The 19,564-nt window shown below is 36.1% G+C and overlaps 1 protein-coding gene across 6 annotated transcripts in view; it reads right to left on the reverse strand.

The window, feature by feature from the left end:
- Positions 1 to 500: 500 nt before the first annotated feature.
- LOC100373824 (DENN domain-containing protein 1B-like) overlaps positions 501 to 19,564 on the reverse strand; it is a 60,005-nt gene continuing 40,941 nt past the window's right edge. For 3 of the 6 annotated variants that reach the window (XM_085492495.1, XM_085492494.1, XM_085492493.1), the window contains 10 exons: positions 18,626 to 18,730; positions 18,284 to 18,374; positions 17,503 to 17,573; positions 16,209 to 16,262; positions 11,864 to 11,923; positions 10,631 to 10,762; positions 9,986 to 10,104; positions 8,206 to 8,389; positions 6,603 to 6,716; positions 501 to 1,839 (listed from right to left, as the gene is read on the reverse strand). In XM_085492495.1, coding sequence (XP_085348621.1) covers positions 1,105 to 1,839; positions 6,603 to 6,716; positions 8,206 to 8,389; positions 9,986 to 10,104; positions 10,631 to 10,762; positions 11,864 to 11,923; positions 16,209 to 16,262; positions 17,503 to 17,573; positions 18,284 to 18,374; positions 18,626 to 18,730 — 1,665 coding nt within the window. In that variant the 3' untranslated portion in view covers positions 501 to 1,104. The remainder of the gene's footprint in view (positions 1,840 to 6,602; positions 6,717 to 8,205; positions 8,390 to 9,985; positions 10,105 to 10,630; positions 10,763 to 11,863; positions 11,924 to 16,208; positions 16,263 to 17,502; positions 17,574 to 18,283; positions 18,375 to 18,625; positions 18,731 to 19,564) is intronic. The other 3 variants (XM_085492496.1, XM_085492497.1, XM_085492498.1) reach the window with 3 other exon arrangements.

Raw genomic sequence — 19,564 nt, forward strand, 5'->3', positions numbered from 1 at the left:
CTGACTGTGCACATGTAAACAGCACCTAGACAGCTGGCTGTGCACATGTAAACAGTACCTAGACAGCTGGCTGTGCACATGTAAACAGTACCTAGACTGCTGGCTGTGCACATGTAAACAGTACCTAGACAGCTGACTGTACACATGTAAACAGTACCTAGACAGCTGGCTATGCACATGTAAACAGTACCTAGACAGCTGGCTGTGCACATGTAAACAGTACCTAGACTGCTGGCTGTGCACATGTAAACAGTGCCTAGACAGCTGGCTGTACACATATAAACAGTACCTAGACTGCTGGCTGTGCACATGTACATAGACAGCTGGCTGTCCACATGTAAACAGCACCTAGACAGCTGGCTGTGCACATGTAAACAGTACCTAGACTGCTGGCTGTGACATTTAAACAGTACCTAGGCAGTTGAAAGACTTTTTGTTATTCTTTCATTTTTAGCATACTATAATCATGAAGTGAATACCATGTGAGCTGACATATTACTCAGTTTTCATTTTTACTACAAATGGCATTTTGACTCAGTATATGAAAATTAATTCCTGTAACAATTTACCGTAAAACTTTATACTGTACTGTTTATGCATGTGAATTGATTAAATAAATATACAGACAAAATTAATATACAAATCAAAATCACAATACAAAGTCACAGAAAATTACTAACTTAAAATTAACCCTTGTTTACATAAGAGAAAGAAAAATACAATCGATATTAGTAATATATTTTCTATATTTATAACACAGGTAGAGAAACCAAATCCCAATAATTCACATGGAAACAGGTGTACATGATATTTATCTACTCCAAACAGTTTTTTTAAGTACGTCTGTATACACAGAGATATTAATGGATTGAGAATGATGTAATGACAATGATCAAATTCTTAACACATGATGTCAATCATACTAAAACATTGTACAGTATATAATCTTCAACACGGTGACAATAGATATCCCTGTAAAAGTCAAATAACATATACTAGTACTCGATGCACTGACATTTGGCAACAAACTCTTGTTCTTGTATATAGGGTTAAATAACACAAGTCTGAGAAAGCTGGATTTATACAAAAAAAACTCGTCCTTATTTAAAGACCTGTATGCATTTCTGTATGCCTGCTAGCCACGCCTCTGTCGGCGTCACATTGCTGTCTTTGAGTCATAGATTGTCTGGTTTGTTTCACTAGAAAAGCAAACGGGTCATCTTCACCAGGCTGCACTGCATCTTTCTTGGGTGATGTCGTCGGCTGCAGGACAGGCGTGTTACAACTTGATGGTTCTGAAGGTATAGTGTTCAGGATATCAGGTAAGTTGTTTCTGAAACACAAAGGCTGCGGCTGTTGTTGTTGTTGTTGCATTGTGGGAGTGAGTGTAGGATTGCTAGCGTTATCACCTGACGGAAAATTGATGCCATAGTCTGCTAAGAGTTCTTGCGTGGAACTTAAGTCTCTGTGCGTGACTGAGGGTTTTTGTGTTTCTGTAAATAACGAAGGGCTTGAAAAACTACTTGGAAATGTACTATCTTTTACACTAGCTGGCGGAGGTGGTCTAGCTGGTAGACCTTTGGACTTAGGAGACGTTGCTGTGACCTGTATTCTTACCACACTAGCTGGTCTTGGAGGAACAGGAGGTGGTACTTTAGGACGCATTGGTCTCTGAGAAACTGATTCGGATACCGGACTAGCTAAGTCAATAAGTTCCCCATCTGATGATTTTGCATGTACTTTCATATCTACAGTTGCTGGTGAGCTGTCTTCAAATTTCTCCCATTGATTCCTGGTGGCATCTATTGCACTTTTAGTTTCTGTTCTAGGATCTTCCTCCTGATGAAACACACAATAAAGAAGATCAGTGTTTTTCCCTACTAGTGAGTCATTCATTTCAAATCACAGGGGTTGTCAGAAGATTTGTTAAATAAAAAATTTGAAGGCCGGACATCGAGAGGGAAAAAAATGCTGGCACATATATACAAGGATAAGACATGATAAAAAATTGCACTTGTCCTGCTCTGCTGGCCACCCTCCCCCAACCCCCCATGAGTTAAAAGAAGAAAAAGAAGTAGCTCTGAAAAAGACCTTGGTTATTTTTTGTTTTTATTCGCAATAAAGATCATGGTGACCATTTACAAATGAGGTCTATTTAGGAACATTGAATGCAAACATTCCCTGCAATTTTACAGCAAAGATACCATGCAGATATTACCTGCTATCTATTATTCATAGTGCTAGGATGTACAAATGATGTCATTTTGTATGAACTGCAAGCAGTGAGTGAATAATAGAAACTGTGATGCCCAGAGTTTCGACCAGCATGACGAATAAGTAATATCAGGTAATAACATTTTATCACACGACCAGCTTCAAGTGCAAACATTTTATATGACTACACTTATACAAATCATATGCTAATTTATGCTATTAAGGCATGACCTCTGAACTCATTAGTGGACACACCTTTTGCAGTTACGCTGATAAGAGATAATAATTAGCATAAATATTACTCTTTTATCAATTACTTTTTTGATATTAATACAAGTAAGTGTTATTGCAGCATCGTTTGAGTAATTGTTGTCCAGTCTGAAATTCTTGCATCACTGTCTAAATATGAAATGTATCACAGCAGGATTTATCTTTCTGCAATTACCGATACTTTCCTAATATGTATAAAATGATGACATTTACCGTACCATTTACCGAATGATATTTCACACAAAATGTCGCAACTACGGTGCATTTATAGTCATGTGATAAGACGCCATATACAAGGAATATTTTTACCTTCCTAAGGTCTGAATATTGTTACTTTTACTATCAACTATCTTATTGAAAACTGCAAGTTGAAAACTGACACATCTAATGTGTAACGCATTCCATTGATTGTACAGGTATATTCACACCACAATTCCCAAGTAACAACAATATTTAACTTGATCCCCTACTCCACAAATTCTAAATTGTAAATTGAATATCTTATCTAAAACTTATAATTGTTCAAAAATAAAATAGAATCAAGCTGCTTGATAAAAAACTGAAAGTGAACAGTGTTATGGTACTCCTCATAAACTATAAAGTGTACCATTAATTTCAGTTAAAAGAGCTGTATGTCAGTTTGTTGTTATAAAGGCAATATATAAAAGGCAAATTGCATTTATTTCTGAATCAATAAAATTAAAAATGTTTGAATGATGGACATCTGACATCAATTTTGGTTCACCAGCATCAACCATTTTGGGTCACATGTCAGCCATTTTGGGTCGCATGTCAGTTATTTTGGGTCACATGGCAGCCATTTTGGATTACATTTCGGATCACATGTCAGCCATTTTGGATTACATTTCGGATCACATTTCAGCCATTTTGGATCACATGTAAGCCATTTTGGATCAGATCACAAAGTACATTCATATTATAATAGATTTACGCAACAAAAAAATTAATATTCAACACTCATTGCAGTTAAGAACATCAAACAAATTTGTCAGTCTACAAATGATTGTGTTATTAGCATGAATATAACAGACATTGCTAGCACATTAATCTATAGTCTTACCCAATGCCAATAGAACTTTAGCAAAGGAAATGAACGTGTCAGCACAGCTATTATGTATTGTTTGTTCACACAGAAATACAACATTACTGCTTACATTGTATATAATAATAACATGGATCAGTAAAGTGCATTTAAATCTTAAATAGTTACACATTGCCTGCTAGTAGCCATTAACCGTCTTCTCTCCCTAAATGTTTATAATGAATTGACCCTTAACCTTTCCACCACCAGACTTTCTCACCCAAATTTTTCTGCACTTTTTTCTTATATTTTTCAATATTTCTGGAAATGAACCCTATTTTTGGAACCAACAGACAAAATTTAAGTCAATTTTTAGTTTTTACTCCAAAAAATTGGCTATTTTTGTCCAAAACTTCTGAAGGAAAGTGCAGAATATAAACAGGACTATTTTGTGAATTTGTGATGAAATCAGGGAACTGGTGGTGGAAAGGTTAATCGGACACAGGTATGATACACTTAAGCCAGGTACAATCCTTTATAGAGTGTACTAATATTGTATTATTTTTAAATAGGTAATTTTTGCTTGCATGATTTCAGATCATTCACGACTCCTTCCTGGGACTCGTAATTAAGCATGTAAGCTTGTTTATTCAGCACTTTGCAAACGTAATATTTAAAGCGAGAGGGGTGTCACCTGCACATGTGCGCGGGAATTGAGTCCCAAGCGATGATAACAACACATGCTTAGAACACAAAGACTCATTGGTAGATGCTTGTTTGTAAACAATGACACGCTATGACCATCTGATGCATATGCAGGTGAAGATACCCCCTGCTTTAAAGAGCATCATAGAATTGATACTATTAAGCATAGTGAGTGGGCTGAAGTGATAGCAGACATCTAAAATGAAATGCTTCAAAACATATAGTGGTGACTTTGGCATACTGTGGTATGTATTTGTTTACAGTGGTAAGGTGCTTTGCCAAGTTCGCATGTTCCTAAATTTGCCTGTGTTTATATTAGTTCCCCTCTGATGCTGATCACTGCAGGCAGCTATGTATATTGTCCAAAGGAAAAACTTGAATACTATGAATACCTGGCTTTATATGAATGTCCATGGTGTTGTAAATTTGGCTTATGCATCTTCATCTAGTCACCATTGTGAAGGGCAAGTTCATTGGACGTTGTTAAGGTCCGACTTTGGCTGTCAGTAACTTTTGCATATTAAGGTGTGCATTTGTTTACAGTTCGTAATTTGCATATTGAGTGAAAAAAAAACTAGTGTCCCAATATTAAGTGCAAAATATAGAGCACATTTGTTCTGCCCATTTAAATGCAAAACTTTTCCTGCCAAATTTTTGCACATTTGCATCTATTCTTATTATTTCTGAACAAAATGGATGTAAATTGATCAAATTGTTTTAAAAAATTGCTCATCATTAAATATTGTTCATTTCTACAAAACAAAACAAAATTGTTGACGATTCAATTCAACGTTTTAATTAAGCATGATTTAAAACTCTGCTCTTTACCTATTCTCTAAAATGTGGAAGATATTACTTTAAAATAAAAAAAACACCTCCTGATTTAGATTAGGTAAAAAGGAATTTTTTCTGTTACCATGCAAGTCTGTAAGAAAACATTCTTTTTGCAATTTAGCATACCAGTGAAGTACGCCACATATGGTAGGATAGAGAAATGTTTATAGAACAATCCCATTATTGAACCATATTATCACTTCATAATATCGATTCATTAATTTATGTTGAGGTATTGAATAATTTAAGATAAATTTGAAACTGCATACGTGACCACAACATGTGTCACTTTTCCCTGGGATGAGAACCCTTTTTTGTTGTTAATCTTATTGAATGAGAAAAATATGTTTATATCCTAATATGGGCATATAAATTATTTTTATACCTCAATATGGGCATTCAAGGTTTCTTTTTACACCCTAATATGGGCATACAAGTTATTTCTATATCCTAATATGGGCATACAAGTTATTTTTATATCCTAAAATGGGCATACAAGCTATTTTTATATCCTAATATGGGCATACAAGTTATTTATACCTTAATATGGGCATAAAAGTTATTTTTTATACCCTAATATGGGCATACAAGTTATTTTTATTTTCTAATATGGGCTTACAAGTTATTTTATACCCCAATATGGGCATACAAGTTATTTTATATCCTAATATGGGCATACAAGTTATTTTATACCCTAATATGGGCATACAAGTTATTTTTATATCCTAATATGGGCATACAAGTTATTTTTATATCCTAATATGGGCATACAAGTTATTTTATACCCTAATATGGGCATACAAGTTATTTTATACCCTAATATGGGCATACAAGTTATTTTTATACCCTAATATAGGCATATTTTTATACTTTATACATACAAGTTATTGAACCACCAAATACAAAGAATATCTAAAAGCGCTATTTTTTTGATACTTTTTGAACAAACACTACCATCAATATACATGACAATATGTAAATAAAACTGTAAAACCATTTATTTTCACTGTTTTTATGTTTTCATCATATTTACATATACGTGCAAAAGCAGGGCGTTAAATATGGCCATTTAACCTTTTCACCACAAGTTCCTTTTTTTCAACATAAATTCAGAAAATAGTCTTGTTTATAGTCTGCACTTTTCTTCAGCTAATTGGCACAAAAATAGCAACATTTTTGTGAGTAAAAAGTGAAAATTGACTTAAATTGTGTCTGTTGGCTCAAAAATTAGAATTCATTTTCCAAAATATTAAAGAATATTGAAAAAATGAAGAAAAATGTGTCTGGTGGTGAAAAGTTTAACGACCCATGTCTGATAGCCTGGTGTGTTTGATTTGTATGTTTATCATCCATTTTTCAACCTTACTTTTCTAACTGAATATAGATTAGGATAACCTCGATTCATAACTGATTTGAGTTGGGATGCATGCAACATGGAAGTGGGAATATACTCTCATACAACCCCAAGCATTCTACAAAAGCTGCCATCACCATTTAAGCCCAAAAAAGCACAAAAATCAGTGCTGACATGCAATACCTTAATGGCCCCTTCTTGCAAATTACTTAAACGATAAAAAGCATCATTGTCGGTGTCATGGTGCTGTCTAGAGACAGAAGCTGGTAGAGAATAACGGTTCCGACCACGTTGTTCCTATATGAATGACATAGATTTGGTTTTAGAGACTTTTAATCTTAGTCATTTTCAATATATACATCCACCTATTAAAACTGACGCAACCACCAAAGCAAGCACTGCAAATGCTACACTGAAGGGGGGAAGTAACAGTTATTAAGTGAAGGAATATACAGGAAATGATATTTAAAGTGTCACAATCATTGTGTAGGCCATGTTGGAATTTTGTGAAAACAATGTAATTATAACTGGTGAAAATTTATATTCTTTTCAATGAAGTGGTGAGAATTAGGATTAATTGTGGAATATAATAATTGTCACTAATATTGGTAAAAATTATATCAAATCTTGCTGAACTGTCCGAAAATGGCAGTTTCTGGCTCTTGTCTCACACTTCTTGCCAAAAGTGGGTTACGTTAAGCTTGGCATTTGGGGGGTATTTGAAAAATATTATCATTTGTCAATTTTCACCCCCAGAAGGTACAAAGAAGTTCGACCTTAAGGGATCAAGCATAAGGCATATCTTTCTGCATTTCTAAATTTAAATATTATCAAAATAAAAGTGGAAGGCAGTGTTCCATGCATGTAGAGCTTCATTACCATAATATCATGGATGTGACATATAAAAATCATTCTCCTTCAATCATACATACACACACATAAACTACAACAAAGTGGGGAAGAATTACCCAGGATACAGAAAAAAAAACTTAACTTGCTTTAAAAAATAAAGAATCAAAAGACTGAAGCATGCCTGCGCATTCAGTGGAGATAAGAAAATTACATGTGCAGAACTTATAACTTGTTAAAAGGGTATGTGGGGGAGAGGGTTTTGTAGAATTTAGAAATTACAACTATAAAATCAGGCACTGATACATGTCTTTAATAAATTACATGACAAGTATTGTATACAGTTGTATACATGTGCCCTAGAATGATATCAAGGCAACAATGCTTGGTTAATTCCATATACCATGTGTGACATTAAGGTCTGAGAATATTGTATTCACCTAATACAAATACAGTTAGTTAGGTTTGTTTTTGAAAAAAACATAAAAGTTTTTGATCTACTGCATAGTTATACTACTGTGAGGTGCAATTATACTACAGCCTGATGCAATTATACTACAGCATGATACAGTTATACTACAGCCTGATGCAATTATAGTAATACCACAGCATGATGCAATTACACTACAGCATGATACAGTTATACTATAGCATGATATAATTATACTACAATGGGATACATTTATACCACAGCATGGTACAGTTATACAATAGAATGGTACAATTACACTACAGCAAAATACAATCACATTATAGATTATGTCACCACTGAAGGCAGCACAGACAATATATTAGTATACACGGTTTGAGGCTTTACAGTGGCCTCATTATAGATGTTACAAATCATACACGGCTGAAGCAGTATGGAAAACACTTTACCAAACAAGGATCAAGATATTCTGGTCAGCTTTCAAATGTTGGGAGAAGTCATACTTACACTGGAATCACTGTTAGCATTCATTAAGCCTTTGTCAAGCTTTTCAATATATACATTAAAATCGTCCATAAAGTTCCAGTCTTTCTGTCCACATAGATTATCATCAATAATCAGATCATCTTCTTCGGTTCCAGGCTCAGTGCTAACATCATCACCAATTGCAATCAGGTTGTAAGTCAAAGGACTGCAATTACAATGTAGTCAAGCAACATTGTTACACAATAACACATGACATACACATGTTTATATTACTTGGTGAACATGAACTGTGACCTCACATAACCACATATGGTGACCTCACATAATCACAGCATGGTGGCCTCACATAACCGCATATGGTGACACCACATATGTTGACCTCACATAACCACATATGGTGACCTTACATGACCACAGCATGGTGACCTCACATGACCACAGCATGGTGACCTCACATAACCGCATATAGTGACACCACATATGTTGACCTCAGATAACCACAGTATGGTGACCTCACATAACCACTGCATGTTGACCTCACATAACCCCGGCATGGTGACCTCACATAACAGCATGATGACCTCACATAACCACAGCATGGTGACCTCACATAACCACAGCATGGTGACCTCACATAACCACGGCATGGTGACCTCACATAACCCTGGCATGGTGACCTCACATAACCACATATGGTGACCTCACATATCCACATATGATGACCTCACATAACCACAGCATGGTGACCTCACATAACCACAGCATGGTGACCTCACATAACCATATATGGTGATCTCACATAACCACAGCATGGTGACCTCACATAACCACAGCATGACCACACATAACCACAGCATGTTGACCTCACATAACCCCAGCGTGGTGACCCCACATAACCCCAACATGGTGACCTCACATAACCACATATGGTGACCTTACATAACCATAACATGGTGATCTCGCATAACCACATATGGTGACCTCGCATAACCACAGCATAGTGACCTCACATAACCACAGCATGGTGACCTCACATAACCATAGCATGGTTACCACACATAACCACATATGGTGATCTCACATAACCACAGCATGGTAACCTAACATAACCACAGCATAATGACCACACATAACCACAGCATGTTGACCTCACATAACAGCATGGTGTCCTCACATAACCACAGCATGGTAACCTAACATAACCACAGCATAATGAGCACACATAACCACTGCATGGTTACCTCACATAACCACAGCATGGTGACCTCACATAACCACAGCATGGTGACCTCACATAACCACAGCATGGTAACCTAACATAACCACAGCATAATGACCACACATAACCACAGCATGTTGACCTCACATAACCACTGCATGGTGACCTCACATAACCACAGCATGGTGACCTCACATAACCACAGCATGGTGACCTCACATAACCACAGTATAGTGACCTCACATAACCACAGCATGGTGATCTCACATAACCACAGCACGATGACCTCACATAACCATAGCATGGTGATCTCACATAACCACAGCATGATGACCTCACATAACCATAGCATGGTGATCTCACATAACCACAGCACGATGACCTCACATAACCATAGCATGGTGATCTCACATAACCACAGCACGATGACCTCACATAACCACAGCATGGTGATCTCACATAACCACAGCATGATGACCTCACATAACCACAGCATGGTGATCTCACATAACCACAGCATGGTGATCTCACATAACCACAGCATGGTGACCTCACATACTCCTCTTGATCTCTGTTACTTACATTTCTTCTTTCTTTGAGGACATAAACTTCTGGTTGTGTGACACATGGTCGGACCTTTTTCTTGGTTTTGCTTGCGAGTATAATGCAAATGGTGGTGGTGGCCTATCCGGTGGCTTACTCTGAAATAGTTGAATTAATCTTATATTACGTAAGTCACTGTGCCATTTTTTGGTGTTGGTGGTACATTTAATTTTAGAATATTAGAAGCGCATCTCTAAAAAAGCAAACATAAACCAAAATCTGCATTTATTGTACGCCAATTCCCATCACAGTTTTATTTCAGCCGTAATGACACGCCTCTGTCATTTGTGCAAGTCTATATATGCGATTCAAATTTTCTCAGTTTAGAACAAAAACAATTTCAGTTTATGTTAACTTTGACTGATTCAAATATGGCGCATTTTCTACACACTGCACTTAACCTTTGGTGGAGAAGGTGTGACACTCATAAATATATGCAAAATAAGAAGAATTGACAATGAGCAACAGGATATGGCAGCCATATTGAATAGTGCATTGTGGTAGAATGCAGCATGCAAGATAACGGCTGAACAATGTTGAAAGCAAACAACGTGCCGATCCATACTCTAGACACAGCGACAAAATTGTTGAAAACAGTTGTGATGCAAATAAAAAAGATTGTACCTTTGAAGGAAGTGTTTCAAATCTGGGTCTGAGGATAGGCGAGTTGGGTACACTTCTTTGCGCAACGGGCTGCGAGATATCCAAGTATTCCAATGACATGCAATTTGAACGAGTTGGAATATCTTCCGTTCCCTGAATGCAACCACAGTAATCAGTCAAAAATACAATGGCTTTGTAGCCAACAGATAAAATGCTTGGATTTGTTCAAATTGCTAAAATTTTACTCAAGTCACTACGAAATCTATCCAGTTTGATTAGAGCTGGTCGATGCGAAATAAGAAAACACTGGCACATATTTTTTGGGGATATTTAATAATCAGTAGTTGCCACAAACGTTTTAATTGTGTAAATAGGAATCTACTGTAAAATGACTAATTTCACTGGTTCTAAATTTCTCTAATTTACCATTTCAGGCATATTCAATGGGTTTTTAATTCACAGTTTTATCATTTAGATAACGTGTTCTATGCTAAATTTTACATATTCACTGGGTTTTAATTTAGCGCATTTTCCAGTAAGTGGAATAAGCAAAATTAAACCCAGTGAATAATTAAATAAACCCCTTTATGCTAACTTTGATAGTGACAACTGACACTCTCAGAGTACTACTAACCATTCAAATGTTTATATAAAACAAAGGCCAACAAAATGTAAATAAATCAATATGTACATCATTATTATGTCTTGCCTTTAACCAACTGTGAACGAATTTAGTCAAGGTACAACCGAGAAATGGCATCAGCAAATGCACACATGTATGGATAGATAGACAGACAGACAGACACACTGAATTGCATGTCCTCACATTGGACTATGGAAGTGTTTTGCATGTTTTGTAAATGGTATAAATATCAAACACGCAACAGTGCACAGTTTTTTTCTCCAGCCAAAGTAGTCATGTTGGCACATACAAACGTAATAAATTAGTTTTTTTACAAATTCATTTTTGTCTAGATGATGTTTAAATAATTTTGTTGGATTTTCAAAAAGGATGGTTATCTTGTCATGTTCATATGAGTCCCATGAGATGAATACAATGCATGTACAACACCGTGTTTATTGACATGATATTCCAATCTGGTGAGCTGCCCCTTAAATTTTTGAGACAAACGATAACGCAAACTCAAAAAAGCAAGACAGCATTTAAAATTCATGCTTTACATGATTAACAATCAGAAGAGCTATATAACTAGTTGGACAAGATTTAAAACCGGACATAAACTAATTCTATACCTTAGATTTTCCTTTCTTGGTGTCTTCATTTTCTTTCTTTGGTTGCATTTTTCGCATTGTCTGAAAATAAAACATGCCAGCAATCACTTGTTTTATTGTAATAGTATAATAATGAATGGATTGTTTGGTTTAAAGACTGAGGTGTTTGAATTATAAAAAAAGAAAGTGTCTAGTATGTGGTGTCCAGTTCACAGTATGTGGTGTTCAGTTCACAGTATGTGGTGTCCAGTTCACAGTATGTGGTGTTCAGTTCACAGTGTGTGGTGTTCAGTTCACAGTATGTGGTGTTCAGTTCACAGAATGTGGTGTTCAGTTCACAGTATATAGTGTTCAGTTCACAGTATATGGTGTTCAGTTCACAGTATGTGGTGTTCAGTTCACAGTATGTGGTGTCCAGTTCACAGTATGTGGTGTCCAGTTCACAGTATGTGGTGTCCAGTTCACAGTATGTGGTGTTCAGTTCACAGTATGTGGTGTTCAGTTCACAGAATGTGGTGTTCAGTTCACAGAATGTGGTGTTCAGTTCACAGTATGTGGTGTTCAGTTCACAGTATGTGATGTTCAGTTCACAGAATGTGGTGTTCAGTTCACAGTATGTGGTGTTCAGTTCACAGTATGTGGTGTTCAGTTCACAGTATGTGGTGTTCAGTTCACAGAATGTGGTGTTCAGTTCACAGTATGTGGTGTTCAGTTCACAGTACGTGGTGTTCAGTTCACAGTATGTGGTGTTCAGTTCACAGAATGTGGTGTTCAGTTCACAGTATGTGGTGTTCAGTTCACAGTATGTGATGTTCAGTTCACAGAATGTGGTGTTCAGTTCACAGTATGTGATGTTCAGTTCACAGAATGTGGTGTTCAGTTCACAGTATGTGGTGTTCAGTTCACAGTATGTGGTGTTCAGTTCACATTATGTGGTGTTCAGTTCACAGTATGTGGTGTTCAGTTCACAGTATGTGGTGTTCAGTTCACAGTATGTGGTGTTCAGTTCACAGTATGTGGTGTTCAGTTCACAGTATGTGGTGTTCAGTTCACGATATGTGGTGTTCAGTTCACAGTATGTGGTGTTCAGTTCACAGAATGTGGTGTTCAGTTCACAGAATGTGTTGTTCAGTTCACAGAATGTGGTGTTCAGTTCACAGAATGTGGTGTTCAGTTCACAGAATGTGGTGTTCAGTTCACAGTATGTGGTGTTCAGTTCACGGTATGTGGTGTTCAGTTCACGGTATGTGGTGTTCAGTTCACGGTATGTGGTGTTCAGTTCACGATATGTGGTGTTCAGTTCACAGAATGTGGTGTTCAGTTCACAGAATGTGGTGTTCAGTTCACAGTATGTGGTGTTCAGTTCACAGAATGCGGTGTTCAGTTCACAGAATGCGGTGTTCAGTTCACAGAATGCGGTGCTCAGTTCACAGTATGTGGTGTTCAGTTCACAGTATGTGGTGTTCAGTTCACAGTGTGTGGTGTTCAGTTCACAGTGTGTGGTGTTCAGTTCACAGTGTGTGGTGTTCAGTTCACAGTGTGTGGTGATCAGTTCACAGTGTGTGGTGTTCAGTTCACAGTGTGTGGTGTTCAGTTCACAGTATGTGGTGTTTCATTCAGACTAATGACTTGTGCAGTTTTACAGCATGAGGTTTTTGTTCATTTTGTTTTGCAGAACCAGGTGTTCAGTTTACAAAATGAGATGTTCTGTTTCTTAGAATGAGAAGTATGGTTTCATAAAATGAGGTGTTCAGTTAACAGAATGACTTGTGTGGTTTTACAGAATGCAGTGTTCAGTTTACAGAATGACTTGTGTGGTTTTACAGAATGCAGTTTTCAGTTTACAGAATGACTTGTGTGGTTTTACAGAATGCAGTGTTCAGTTTACAGAATGACTTGTGTGGTTTTACAGAATGCAGTTTTCAGTTTACAGAATGACTTGTGTGGTTTTACAGAGTGAGATGTTCAGTTTACAGAATGACTTGTGTGGTTTTACAGAATGCAGTTTTCAGTTTACAGAATGACTTGTGTGGTTTTACAGAATGCAGTTTTCAGTTTACAGAATGACTTGTGTGGTTTTACAGAGTGAGATGTTCAGTTTACAGAATGACTTGTGTGGTTTTACAGAATGCAGTTTTCAGTTTACAGAATGACTTGTGTGGTTTTACAGAGTGAGATGTTCAGTTTACAGATTGACTTGTGTGGTTTTACAGAGTGAAATGTTCAGTTTACAGAATGACTTGAGGTGTTCAGTTTTACATGAGGTGTTCAATTTACAGAATGACTTGAGGTGTTCAGTTTTACATGAGGTGTTCAATTTACAGAATGACTTGAGGTGTTCAGTTTTACATGAGGTGTTCAATTTACAGAATGACTTGAGGTGTTCAGTTTTACATGAGGTGTTCAATTTACAGAATGACTTGAGGTGTTCAGTTTTACATGAGGTGTTCAATTTACAGAATGACTTGAGGTGTTCAGTTTTACATGAGGTGTTCAATTTACAGAATGACTTGAGGTGTTCAGTTTTACATGAGGTGTTCAATTTACAGAATGACTTGAGGTGTTCAGTTTTACATGAGGTGTTCAATTTACAGAATGACTTGAGGTGTTCAGTTTTACATGAGGTGTTCAATTTACAGAATGACTTGAGGTGTTCAGTTTTACATGAGGTGTTCAATTTACAGAATGACTTGAGGTGTTCAGTTTTACATGAGGTGTTCAATTTACAGAATCAGATGTTCGGTTATATAGAATGAGATTTACCAACCAAAATTAGGAGTTTTGTTTATATGAGCAAATGACAAAGAGAAACTTTACGAACAATGAAACAAACATTAGCAACACAGCAGAGAGTCATATGCCAGGCACGCACAGATATACATGTAGCCATGGTACGTTTACACAGGATAGAAGGTATACGAAAGGGGAAGCAAGACATTTATATTAAAAGTATTTTCAAATATTGCATGCATATGGCTAAACCATCACAGTCTATGTAGTGTTATGAAATCTACATTAAATAGACCATTTTCTGTTCACTGCGAGAATCACGCGTTATGCGTGAAATCGAACGTAAAAACAGGACAAACAAAGGTCATAGCGTCGTAGTCGCATCAAACATCGCGAATGTGGTGATTCAACAAACGCGAAAGTATTTTGGGGGACATTTCCATGCTTAATAATGTGCTGTATACATTTGATGATAGGCAATTTCGATTAAGTAAGGATATTCGGAAGCAATATTCCTCTGTCGAAGATCGACCGGTCGGTGTGAGCTACGAAATAAGGAAATTCCAGTTCAAAATCAAATCGTTCGATTTTTGCGGCAGACGTTCGACGCACGTCTTTCATGCATCTCGCGAGATCTCGCAATTGTACGAAAAATCATCTATTATTCACTATTCTATCCTCATACAAACAATTTTGTCTATCGTAAAAAAAAAATGTTTGCCCCAGCAACTTGCAGGATCATCCCACTCAACTATGTTAACTCAACAGAAAGTTAGAAACATACAACAGGATGGGTTTGTATTTTCTTCTTCTACCCACCATCACTACTTAATTAACCTTTTAACCACCAGACTTTCTCAGACCAAATTTTTCTGCACATTTTTCTTATATTCTTCAGTATTTCTGAAAATGAACCCTAATTTTGGAGCCAACAGACAAAATTTGTATTGATTTTCATTTTTCACTCAAATAAATTGGCTATTTTTGTCCCCAATATTCTGAAGGAAATTGCAAACTGTAAACGGGACTATTTTGTGAATTTGTGACGAAAAGAGGGAACTGGTGGTGAAAAAGGTTAATGAGTACAGTAGCACAGTGTTCGATATGGATTCCATATCAGCAGCATAATCAGCACATGTTAAAAACATCTTCACATGAAAATTTGACACATGCTGTATGGCAGTTAAACACTTTAAAACACCAGGGGGAACACTTCTTACAAAGTAACAAGATTGAGGCAACACAGAGGTTGCACAGTGGGCATTCATATTACTGTAAAGGGGGTAATTATTCACTGGGTTTTAATTTAGCTTATTTCGCTGACTGGAAAAATGCGCTAAATTAAAACACAGTGAATATGTAAAATTTAGCATAGAACACATTATCTAAATGACGAAACCGTGAATTTAAAACCCACTGAATATGCCTGAAATGGTAAATCAGTGAAATTTAAACCCAGTGAAAATTAGTCATTTTACAGTATGTACTTTATACATGTTCTATATGAAACACGAAATCCATATCAAACACTGTAAATTAAAGTATAAGAAAAAGTAGGAAACATAGACAGACATTTAATTGGAAGTAAGAATCGAGACAGAATGGCAGTTGCACTAGATTGAATATGAGAACTTACATCGTTGACCTGCTTATTCACATGTTTGTATATATTGTGCATAACTGGATTAGCCTAGAGTGAGAACACGCATGTGAAATGATACATGATATGAACACGAATATGCAGATAACAATATGACTCTAGCCGGAAATGTACAAAAAAACCCTCCAAAGAAAGTCACTGTGACCCACCAGAACCCCAGTGGAAGTCTGTGACTCCCCTAGCACTTCCAGTGAAGACACGACTTTCTAGGACTACAGCAACAGTTACTATGACTCCCTAGGACTCCCAGTAGAAGTCATGACTCTCTAGGACTCCCAGTAGAATTCATGAGTCACTAGGACTCCCAGTAAAATTTATGACTCCCTAGGACTCCCAGTAGAATTCATGACTCTCTAGGACTCCCAGTAGAATTCATGACTCACTAGGACTCCCAGTAAAATTTATGACTCCCTAGGACTCCCAGTAGAATTCATGACTCACTAGGACAACAGTAGAAATCATGACTCCCTAGGACTCCCAGTAGAATTTATGACTCCCTAGGACTCCCAGTAGAATTTATGACTCCCTAGGACTCCCAGTAGAATTCATGACTCACGAGGACCACACTGACAGTCACTATGACTTCCTAGGACACCAGTTAAAGTTACTGCTACAAAATGTCATGATCATGGTTTTAAAATTGCACCCTGGGATATGTTCACCATGACTACAATGAGCAGAAAATTACACTAGTGCCACTAGTAAGATTAAACTCACAGTTCTTCAGACATAATTTAATGTATACTTGATGACAGTATTATGAAATGTCAATCAGGAAACTGATTACTACTTACAAACTCCCGTGTGTAATCTAAAGAAAGAATCCAACATTCCTCTCAAAGTGCAACTTTAAAATCATTGACAAAACTAATTTTATATATGTACGCAACAAATCAATAATGGAGCTGGTGGTCAAAAGCTAAACGCAGAGGAAAATGGACAGAGAAACAAAAGGACATAGAAATAGAAACACATGGTGATATAGTGAATAAACAAATGTGGTTTTGATTGTTTTGGGAATTCATACACAAGAGAGATAATAAGAAATGCAAATTGTATGTTGATCCTAGTTTTAAAAGATGTATTGGCATTATGTTTTTTTTTTCAACAAGATCACCAGTACCTCAATTTTTTTATCAAATACTAGTATTTACATTTGTACTTCTAAAAGTATCTTGGAATAGATAACCAATCTCTGAATTGAGGGTTGGCAGCCAGGAAAGAATACCAACTTTTTTAGTTAATAATCATGACATATTTATAAGTTTACCTTACGACCAAATTCCTTCATAGCAGTTAAGCTTTGTTTTGACCATTTGGTGTAAGTGTTTTTCCATTTATCTAAAAGAGAAAATCTGTTAATATATACCGTAACCAGTTTTCGGATTAATTTAGGAAAATCCAGTGATGTTTAAAACAAGCAGCCTCTCGGCTGAGATAGCTCCGCTGTTAGCAATGCACATTTCAATTAAAGAACAGAAGATATCATTAGAAAATGAACAATATGTATAGTATCAAAACAATCAGACTTGCGGTTTTCAACAAGAAGTGGAAAATATCACTTTTTACCAAAAATGACAAAAATATTCACCAAAATTGGAGAATTGAAGATATCATCACGAAATGAACAAATCTGAGAGAGGTCCACATGTAGTACCTATATATGTAGTATCAAAGCAATTCGACTTGCGGTTTTTAACAAGAAGTCGAAAATATCACTTTTTACCAAAAATGACAAAAATATTCACCAAAATTAGAGAATTAAAGATATCATTACAAAATGAACAAATCTGTAAAGGTCCACATGTAGTACCTATATATGTAAAATCAAAGCAACATGAAATGAACAAATCTAAGAGAGGTCTGCCCAAGGTACATATACACCAAGTATTAAAGCATTCAGCTTGTAGTTTTCAAGAAGAAGTCGAAAAAGTAAAACGACGGACAATCACTCATATGATAAGCTCCGCTCGACAAAGTCGACAGCGGAGCTAAAAAGTTGTAAATTAGGCAGATTGTATCCTTTTAAATAAATTGAAAATAAAGATCACCTTTGTCTTTATCATAAAGATCACACTCCAATTCAAAAATATCATTAAATCCCTTGCCACTATTCAGCATATCTAGGCGCCCTGCAATAAACTATAAATAAAAATAAATTAGATAATATGTAAATGATGTTTTTTGTTTTCTTTTCAAATATTTCCGGATATTGAAGTCACTGATGTCTCATTGCAAGTGCACATGTGCATACCAATCTCCCAAACCCAATATCTAGTACTTGAATTTATACTGCTGGTATATGTGGAATAAAATATTGATCTGCTCTGTAAACCAGATAATTGTATACTTGATTTTGACATGTTTTGATTTTTTCCCGTATTTTTACCTACCTGTGCAAAATGCTGACACTCCGTCACATTTTCCAAGACATTCCTAAAGCGACTTGATTTGGTTGACTGGACAAAAAGGTCTTTATCAAAACTAATTTTTTCACCCTATGAAAAAAAAAAAAATATGGAATGAAATATAAGAAAATGTAAATCGACATACAATAGAAATTTCAAATTCACATTTTAACAATTGATATCAAAACAAAGCCATGCATGACACAGACTCTGTTATTTATCAAATCTAAGTTATATAGTTTTATTCATAGTAACTTAGTACAACACATATTGAGAGATATTGCGCTGGAACATCATTAATTAAAACAAAATGGCCACCAGTTGGCCATTTTGAATTGGATCGTCGTATAATGAATATATAAAATTTGAACATAATAAGTCAAAGCATCTAAGGGATATATGGCTCTAGAACAACATTCATTAAAACAAAATGACCTCTAGTAAGAAATTTTGAATCTGATCTGAAAAACAAAATGATGTGCATCAAGAACCCATAATGTCCAATGTATGTACCAAGTTTGAACAAAAACCATCTGTGAACAGCCAAGAAATGTACGTTTTTGATCATTTCTCAGTACAAAAATGGCCATCTTTAATCAGATTGTAAAACAAATTGATGAGCATATAGTATTACCGTATGTATGATGTATGTGTGAAGTTTGAATGTAATCAGTCCAGGCATTTCCAGACGAACACACACACACACACACACACACACACACACACACACACACACACACACAGATGCATAAGTCCCTGTTTTCAGATTGCGTACAAACAGGGACTAATAAAGACACAAGAAACATTAAAATTGAACATCATTAAGACTTTGCACTGGTTTATGATATAACCAAGTTTGAGAAAGATAGAACAAAAATTACTTGCATAATTGTGGGCACAAGAAAAGTGTTAACAATGACAATG

The sequence above is a fragment of the Saccoglossus kowalevskii genome, chromosome 17, assembly GCF_978046115.1.
Source record: "Saccoglossus kowalevskii chromosome 17, keSacKowa6.1, whole genome shotgun sequence".
Lineage (NCBI taxonomy): Eukaryota > Metazoa > Hemichordata > Enteropneusta > Harrimaniidae > Saccoglossus > Saccoglossus kowalevskii.